Source organism: Chelonoidis abingdonii, chromosome 3 (assembly GCF_003597395.2).
Source record: "Chelonoidis abingdonii isolate Lonesome George chromosome 3, CheloAbing_2.0, whole genome shotgun sequence".
Classification (NCBI taxonomy): Eukaryota; Metazoa; Chordata; order Testudines; family Testudinidae; genus Chelonoidis; species Chelonoidis abingdonii.
In genome coordinates this window covers 210182720-210191951 of record NC_133771.1, presented here as the reverse complement: position 1 = coordinate 210191951, position 9232 = coordinate 210182720, and the positions used below count along the sequence as shown (strand labels likewise).

At 45.9% G+C, this 9232-nt stretch overlaps 1 protein-coding gene across 1 annotated transcript; it reads left to right on the top strand.

Annotated features, from left to right (window-relative positions):
- Positions 1–334: 334 nt before the first annotated feature.
- On the top strand, positions 335–7593 carry BMP2 (bone morphogenetic protein 2). Its single transcript, XM_032779084.2, has 3 exons — positions 335–1482; positions 2390–2730; positions 5689–7593. The coding sequence occupies exons 2-3, from the start codon at positions 2397–2399 to the stop codon at positions 6531–6533; spliced, it is 1179 nt and encodes a 392-aa protein (XP_032634975.1). The 5' UTR covers positions 335–1482; positions 2390–2396; the 3' UTR covers positions 6534–7593.
- The last annotated feature ends 1639 nt before the right edge of the window (positions 7594–9232 follow it).

Genomic DNA, 9232 nt, shown 5'->3' with positions numbered 1-9232 from the left:
TTTAGCAACCAGGTTATTGGAGTAATTTTTTTAAATTTAAATCGCTCTCCTCCGAAATAAAGCACCTAGAGGGACATAATGCTGCAGGCTGAAGGGCCAGGGCTGTTGTGTCGCGTGACTACTGAAAATCCCCCCGCTTCCTCCCAGAAGTTTTAAAATAAAGCGCTTGCGGGTGGGAGCTGGCAGCCGAGCCTCGTCCTCGCTCCCCCCCCTCCCCGCCCAGCCTTCTCCTCCTTCCCCACCCGGAGCGGGGAGGGAAGAGGTGAATGAGCGAGGTGCCTGGCCGCGCTCCCCTTCGGGGTGATTGCAAAGAGGAGCTGGCACTGGCCCGAGGAGGCGGCGTCCCCTTTAAAAGCAGCGAGCGCGGCGCGGCAACCGCTCGCTCCCCGCCTTGTGATTGGCGAGGAGCCTCAAGCCCCCGGGGTCGTGACATCAGCAGCGCCACAAAAAGCCAAGGAGGCATCCAACCACCTCAATCAATTTGCAAGCGAAGGGAAGGGCCTGGGCACCCCCCCACACACACCCCAGTGCGCCGCGGGAGGAGCGTGTGCGAAGAGAGGGGGTCCCCCTAGCGCTGCTGCGGCTGCTTCCTCCTGCCAGGCGACTTGCAAAGGGGAAAAAAAAGTGAAACTTCATCTTGCTGCTGCTGGACTCGTCTCGCTGCTGATGCTAAGGGCATTTTGCTTCCAAGGAGGCTGCTAACTGTATTGCATGTAGCTCTCTCTACACACGCCCGGAGGAAGCCACAACGCTTGTGGATCGCTGCTTTGCAAAGGGAGAGCCCCGTCCCTGGCTGAGACTTGCCCTCTGCCGCCGCCGCCTCCTCCTCAACTCGCTGGCTCCAAGTATGTTTCGGGGGCGGACTGCGCTTCGGGGCGCTTCTGTGTCCTGCCCGGCCGCTGTCAGGGGCGCAGCGGCGGAGTGACAGCCAGGGATGCCGCAGGAACGCACCGGAGTCCCTCCTGCAGACACGACCCCCCTGCTGCTGCTGCTCGCAGGTAGCGCCCGGGCCATCGCGGAGCGGCGGGAGCCCTCTGCCCAGAGATGACTTCCAGGAGGAGCGATGGGCTGCAGCAGAGGCGTTAGAGCGCCCCAAGGAAGAGGGCGAGAAGCCCAGCAGCCGCCCAGCGTCTCCCAGGAGCGGGAAGCCGGTGGCTTTGGCTAAGGACGTAGCAGGACGATTTCCCTCTCCCTCTGGGAGTTTCCCCCCAAGGGCTGCTGAAACTTGCCCTGAGAAAATAACTTCCCTCCCCCGCTCTTTCTGCTGGGAATCTCACCTCCCTTCCCTACCCACGGGGGTCCCTCCTCGCAAACCCCGCACGCCACTGGGGAGGTGCTTGCAACGGATACAAACCCCCTGCCCGGCTGGGAACCCCCCTCGCTCTTCCCGGGCCAGACCCTTTCTATGTGGAGCCCGTTTCAATGGACGTGCCCCGGTGCGCCGCTGCTGCTGCTGCTTAGGCGATCGGCAGGCTCCTAAAGGTAAGCGCGGCGGAGGGCGCCTGGGCTGGGGTGGCAGGCAACGGCCCGACGCCTGGGCTGGCCCCGCGAGCCCTCTGGCTTTTGCACACCTGTCCCGCCTGGCTCCGACCGGACGCGCCGCGTCCGGACGCCGCTACTTCCCCTTTCTCCCCACGGCGAATCAACACACTGCAGTCCACACGTGTAGCCTTCCCTCCACTCCTCCGCAGTGCAGCCCGCCTGGAAGCTACTTTGTGGTGGCTGTTCGCACTCTACTGATGATGTGGGGGGGCTTTTTCTAGTGGTGCCGCTAGGCTGGCCATCCAGGTCCGGGCTGGCTCAGCCCTTGCCCTCGCCCGCCCCTTATCTTCCTTGTTTTGCACCCCCATCTTTCTGTAGCACCCCGCAACCACCAAACGAACACCTCCGGAAACAGCTGGCCATGGCCCTAGTATGATTCCATCTAGATATGGAGATGGCCAGGCCGGTTCCTGCCCACAGACGACCGCTGTGTGGTCGCATAGCTGCCACCTGCACAGGGGTGCCCTGTATCTCGACACCGACTAGGCTCAGCTCTGCTGTGGGCCAGATGCTGCTGTGCAAGGGCCCGGTCCATGACGGGGGAGGATCAGGGCTGGAATCAGGAATCACTTCGGGAGGCGATGGAGCTGCTCCAGGTGTAACCGAGAGCAGGACGTGAGCCGGTGTGGACAGGGCAGTCTGAGCTCAGATCCGTTCCCGGGGCCGCTAGCCATGGCCTTCGGCCTCCCTCTGCAGGGGGAGCAATAGGTGATGGGCAGGCCCGTGGGTGGGGGGTCCCTGCCCTCCCCCACTCCTAGGGAAGGCAGCTCTGGATCGGGAACCGGAGTGGGGGCCCCGAGCCGGCCCGCCTGACTTGCCCCCCTGTTCCCTCCTCCTATCCGCGCAGGTTGACCATGGTGGCCGCCATCCGCTCCCTGCTAGCGCTGCTGCTGTACCAGGTGCTGCTGGGCGGCTCGGCCGGGCTCATCCCGGAGGTGGGCCGGCGGCGGTTCAGCGACTCCGGCCGCGCAGCCCCGCAGGAGCTGCTGAGCGAGTTCGAGCTGCGCCTGCTCAACATGTTCGGGCTGAAGCGGAGGCCGAGCCCCAGCAAGAACGCCGTCATCCCGCCCTACATGCTGGACCTGTACCGCCTGCAGGCGGGCCAGCAGCTGGGCCACTCCGCCCCGGGCTCCCCGCTGGAGAGAGCCGCCAGCCGCGCCAACACGGTCAGGAGCTTCCACCACGAAGGTACGGGCCGGGGTGGGTGTGTGTGTCTCTCCCTGCGCTGCCCACCCCCCGGGATCTCCCCCTTAGCTGTGTGCCCACCCCCCCGGAGCTCCCCCCTAGCGGTTCTTGGGAGCCTCTTCCTTCCCTCGCAGGAGCGAGGAGGGGTGGGAGGAGACGGGGTTTGGTTTGGGGGAGTGTGTGTGTGATCTGGGGGGGGGGAGGTTTGGTAGGAGGTCACTAAAGCATGTGTTCTGTTGTCAAGAGTATTGTGTCTGTGAATGAGTGTGAGCAGGTCTTGTGTGTTTGTGTGTGTGTGTGCCATCAGCATTGGAACCCCCCCTCCCCCCCAGGAAAAAAAAGGTGTGTGTATGGGGGGCGGGAATCTTTCCAAATAGTGAATAAGTTTTGGCTGCTAATAAGCTTTTGTTAAACTCACAAGAAAGGCATAGTCAGGTTTCCTTTCTTTTAAAAAGCCCTCATCAAAGCAGTCTTTCAATGTAATGTTCTGAGGCATTTATTCTGAAAGTCTCCTCTCTTGTCTCCCACTTGCCTCCTTCATCCCATGTGATGTTTTTGTTTTATTTTTACAGCTTGGGTTCAAATTAAGAATTTCCACAAATAGCCTTAAAAGATAAAAGCTAGATACCAGAAAAGTCTCCTCGATTTAGAGTTGATCTGGGTTAGTTTTTTTGGAAGGTTTCTAATCCCGAGAAGAGATCAATGCAACAATCAATTGTATTGTTTGCACAATGACTTTCTTGTCTCCTGTTTGAATCTAGGATAGATTTAGTGTAGATCTAAGGTAAGCCTTCAGGTTGATAAAAGCATTGCCACAGCTGGTCATTGGACTTCATGTGCACCTGAGCCTTCAGATAACATGGTCATCTCTTCATTAAGATGCTGACTGCATTTTTAAAGAAGGTAAAATGGGTACTCACAAGAACTGGAGTGTCTGTGGTTAAAAGAAATATAGTAAAGTAAAATTGTTCAACAAACGTTTAGTACCTGTCATCTCTCAGCTTTGTTAAAAATGTGCACAAATCTATCTGAAAGCTTTCCAAGTTCTGTGAGTTTGAATCTAATTAACTAGATCAGTACTGTATAACTGGAGCCTTACATGTCAGTTCCAAAAACTAGTTACATTTAGCTGTTATATTCAGCTGTCTAACACTCCTATCTTTGATGCTTGCTAAATGCAGACAGAGATGGTGATCTTGATTTCCTGGATGAGTTTCTTTCTTTTTAAATTTGTCTGTTTCGTAGTAACTGGCTTACCAGTTGTATGTCCATGGACTGACAAATTCACATAACATAGCTGAACTGGGGTATCTAATCTGACACAGGTAGACTTGTAGAGTGAGTGGCTTGCATGTTGTCCATCTGCTCTGTGCGCCAAAAAAAGTTTCCAGAACTTGTAAATAACTTCTAGCTATTCGTCTTCAGTGGTAGTATGCTATAGTCTCACTTAAAGTTAATGAAAATACAGACTCCACATGTTATAACATGGAGCTGTGATGAAAGAAATTTTATTAGGATTTAATTAACTTGGTATACAAAGGAAGTGGCCTAAGATCAGTGGTTATACTGTCTGATGGGAAGCCTTATAATAAGGAAGGAGATTAATTGTGAAATCTAACCTTGCACTGTGGTTTGTGCTGGTGTGTGAAAGTAAATTCTTTATAATGAATGGGGGAAAATCCAGTGTATGGTTCATTCATGCTAAAACATTTCTGAATGTAAAACTATACATGGGGGGGGGGGGGAAGAGAATTCTACAAAAGTTGGAAAGTAATAGCACATTTTATAGCTATATAGGTCAGTAAAATCTGCAGATTAAGTAATCATGCAACAAATTAAAAGTCTCAGCACTTGCCTTAAAACCATTGTTCAGTTCTAGCTACCTGGAAATCCTGTTGACTGATGAGAGAAAACATGAGTCCATGTTTTGAGGTAGACAAATACAATACAGCTGTATGTATTTATATAATTTGGGCTGAATCCAGAAATGTGTATGAATAATGCTTACTCATACAAGAAATTGAAATTAAAATCAATGGGATTAATCACTTGAGTAAGAATTACTCACCCGAGTAATGATTTCAGCTAATAAGATGAATGAATGATCTTCTAGCATATTTATCAAAGTTAAAAACACTTTTGGAAAGACTTATTTGTTAACACTCTTGTTTATAATTTATAGGGCTACAAATGTGGTCTGAGCCACATGCATACTTTTTTAATTAAGACATCCATTCCCACCCCCCCCAGTATCCCAAAATGTTTATTATTTAGTGGTGGGGGAGAACAGGATAAATTTTAGGAAACCATTTCTCATTTGTATTGTTTAGAATGAACTCCGTTTCATTGTCGGAGTACCACCCTAGAGTGTCAGCAGAAAAAAATCCATACAAATACCACCTTTTATGGATATTTAGAGGAAAATAGTAGGGTGTGCTTCATGAAATACCATCACAGATGTGAGGTTCCTGGTCTCCAATTAGGACCCAAAATCTGTATATTAAGATTTGTAAATCTAAATAGTAGAATTTTATTTTTGGAATGGAGTTTGAGGGATTGACATAAAAGCCATATTTATTGCACTTCTTGTTTTTTCAAAATTACCTTAAATCCTCAATCAGTTTTAATTATTCTGATTAGACCTCCACTGCTAAAGTTTTCTTGCTAATGTCCTTGAATTCCAAAGTAATGCTTTACATTTCTTACATGTTGTTATAACCACTTGGAATGCATGGTCTACCAGAATTGGATCAAAAGGCTTGACAATGAATGAAGTATTCTTAACTTCATGCTATACATGCTTGCATAAATAAACAGACAAGGGAAACAGGTTTGTTTGTATTTTTTGCAAAAGTTTCAAATTTCACATGTACTATTTAAAGTTTCCAGCAGAAGAGTAATTCATGTTTTCATTGCTTGTCTGTTACTGATTGTGTTTTTGTTTTCCCTCTTTGAACTTAGAAGCTTGGGAAGAGCTCCCAGAAGCAAGTGGCAAAACAACACGGCGTTTCTTCTTCAATTTAACTTCCATCCCTAATGAGGAGTTTCTCACCTCGGCTGAACTTCAGATTTTTCGGGAGCAGGTGCAGGAAACCTTTGAGAACAATAGCAGCTACCATCACCGTATTAATATTTATGAAATTATAAAGCCAGCCACAGCCACTTCTAAGGACCCTGCCGCAAGACTTTTGGACACCAGGTTGGTGCATCAGAATGCAAGTAAATGGGAAAGCTTTGATGTAACACCAGCTGTAATGAGGTGGATTGCACATAGACAGCCTAATCATGGGTTTATAGTAGAGGTGGTTCACTTGGACAATGAGAGCAGTGTTTCCAAGAGGCACGTTAGGATTAGCAGATCTTTGCATCAGGATGAAGATAGCTGGTCTCAGCTCCGGCCGTTGTTAGTAACTTTCGGCCATGATGGCAAGGGACACCCTCTCCATAAAAGAGAGAAACGCCAAGCGAAACACAAACAGCGCAAACGCCACAAATCCAGTTGCAAAAGACATCCTTTGTATGTGGACTTCAATGATGTAGGGTGGAATGACTGGATTGTTGCCCCACCAGGATATGGTGCCTTTTACTGCCATGGGGAATGCCCTTTTCCATTGGCAGATCACCTAAACACCACAAACCACGCCATTGTTCAGACTTTGGTCAATTCCGTGAATTCCAAAATCCCTAAGGCTTGCTGTGTTCCGACGGAACTGAGTGCTATTTCAATGCTCTACCTTGATGAGAATGAAAAAGTTGTATTAAAGAACTATCAAGATATGGTTGTGGAGGGTTGTGGGTGCCGCTAAATATATTAGACAAATACAAAAAAAGCTGACACTTTAATATTTCCCAATGAAGACTTTATTTATGTAATGAAATGGAAAGAAAAAATACAACTATTTTGAAAATTATATTTATGTCCACAAAAAGTTTGGGGAAAACAAATATTTTAATCAGAGAATTATTCCTTTAAAGATTTTAAATGTATTTTAGTTGTACATTTTTATATGGGTTTAATCCCAGCACATGAAGTATAATGGTCAGAATCTTATTTTGTATTTATTTACTATTATAACCACTTTTTAGAAGAATAGCTAATTTGTATTTATATGTAATCAAAAGAAAAATATAGGGTTTGTACATAATTTTCCAAAATTGTAGCTGTTTTAATTGTGTGTATTTAAATTGAAAAGAATACATGGAAGGTTACTATGGCAAAGTGCATAGCACATTTGCTTTCTGCTGTGCTACTGTTAAGGTCACAAGTTCAAGTCCAGAAAAAAGTGGATAATCCACTCTGCTGACTTTCAAGATTATTATATTGTACAATTCTCAGGAATGCTGCAGGGTGGGCTGTCCAATCCATGAGAACTGGCATCCTCTTTAGGTGGAACATTTGGATAAGAACCAGACATTGCTGATCTAAAATCCTGCTATTCCCAACTCATTTGCAGAGTGAATACAAGCAGGGCCAATAGAAATCTTTAGGAAAAAAGGCTGAACTCTTCTTAGACCTACAGAACAGTTGAATGTTTGTCATTCTTCTTTTACTAGTCCTCTCATTTAAATCCTTATCCTGGCCAAATATTAAATAATAAAATATTTATTTCTTGTGTGTGGTGATATGCTAAAAAAAGAACAATTTTATTTCTTCTGGCCCTTGTCTAACAGTTGGGAATACAATTACTTTTTTCTTACCTCAAATGAGAGCTCATTTTATGTGGAATGCTATAGAGAACTAATCTTCAAACTTTACCCTAAGTACAGCAAACTATTGTTATCTGTAGGCTCTATCTACTTCCAACTGCTGGTTTTGCTGACTCTGGAAGTAGTTTTGTCTTTCTTTCCAGGCTCTTTTTTTTTTTTTTTTTTAAAAAAGAATATTCCTGCCAAATGTTGAACTGATTTCAGATAATAAATAGAGCTCTGACATTTCATTCTGCAAAGTCCCATCTGTAAGAGCAAATGGTTCATTCACAAAGATAAACTGGGTTTTCTTGCTTCTTAAATTCATTTTAAATTCTCCATTAAAAAGGGCAAAAGCATGATTTGCAGTTGGCAAGCAAGGCATTAATCGCAGCTCCTACTTGGTGTAATAGTTTGCAAGTAACTTTGTAGAAGATGGGAAGAGGATACAGAGACTGGGTTCTTGTTGCATTGGAAGCTCAGCCAAATATTTGGCTTCTTGCTGAAGGTTTGTAAATTGGACTGAAGCCAAGTGCAGAATGAAGTCAAATTAGCCTACTGGTAGTAAGTTGTTCTTACATTCAGAACTCTTAGCTCTTAAAAGCTATAGAATAATGATTGTGCGATTATATCCTCTAGAAACTTTGAAAGTTGCTTTTTTTTGTTTTTAAATCCAGTTAACCAAAGCCTTTGCCAGAAGGTGGCACTTCAAAGCCAAGAGGGCAGATATCCATCGATGGACCTTTTTAGGTCTGCATCTGAAATAAAAGTAACTGGCTGGCATCTGATAACTTAATGTTTGGGGTTGGTTTTTTGTTGTTTTTGAACTATAAATAAATACCAGTATGCTACAATGGATGTACTAACTGGGTTTGTGGGTGAAAAGATTTCTAAATAGACGATATCTTTAAGGCCTGTTTAAAGAATAATTCCTCTCCTTCTGTCCCAGATAAAGCTGCAAATGCAATTGTTAGATGGGACAGGAGAGAAAAATTAGAGTAATTAATTACCAGTTGGATGCTGTCTTATTTTTTGTGAGCCTAAAATACACCTTTACCCTGATATAATGCTGTCCTTGGGAGCCAAAAAAAGTTACTGTGTTATAGGTGAAACCGTATATATTGAACTTGCTTTGATTCATCCGAGTGTATAGCCCCCACCTCACCCCCCGGAGCACTGCTTTACCACGTTATATCCAAATTTGTGTTTATATCGGGTCACATTATAGCGGGCTTAGAGGTGTCTTTACTAGGTTCATCAGCCAACTTCTGTGGCAGGATAAGTTTAATATATACATAATTTATTCTAGCAATATGTTTTTAAAACCTCTATAAAGAGATCTTCCATTCTATCGCTTTGGTTTTTTTGGGAACATCTATTATTTGTAATGCTGATTCAAGACTGTGGCCTTTGTTTTTGCTGGATGACCAGTCCTCTTGGTTTCTAAAGTACTAGTGGCATTTTGTGAAGATCTGCTTAAGCAATTATAACAATCGCCCGTTTTAACTTTCAGTTCCTTGCCGCCTTAAAACATATGCACAGTGTTTTGGTCTGCACTCTGGCTTGTTGAACAAGTTCACGGCCATTGGCTTGTGAAGGCTGCAAGTCACAGGAATATGGGACAGTTAACAGATTCTCTGGGAGTTCAACAGTGAACGGTTGCAAGGCATAGTCTTTGCAGTCATAGCAATACTGGAGCCTTCTCCCATCCATGCTGCAGAAGCCGAGCCTGAACTGCAGAAAAATTCAAGAGGTCATGCCTTGGATTATACCACTTCTATTAGCCTAAAGGGGCTGATCCAAAACTGCCTGAAATCAA

Coding starts and splice junctions, on each gene's coding strand:
- BMP2 (XM_032779084.2), top strand. CDS start 2,397: ATGGTGGCCGCCATCCGCTCCCTGCTAGCGCTGCTGCTGTACCAGGTG. Junction 2,731..5,688: donor CAGGAGCTTCCACCACGAAG/GTACGGGCCGGG, acceptor CTTTGAACTTAG/AAGCTTGGGAAGAGCTCCCA.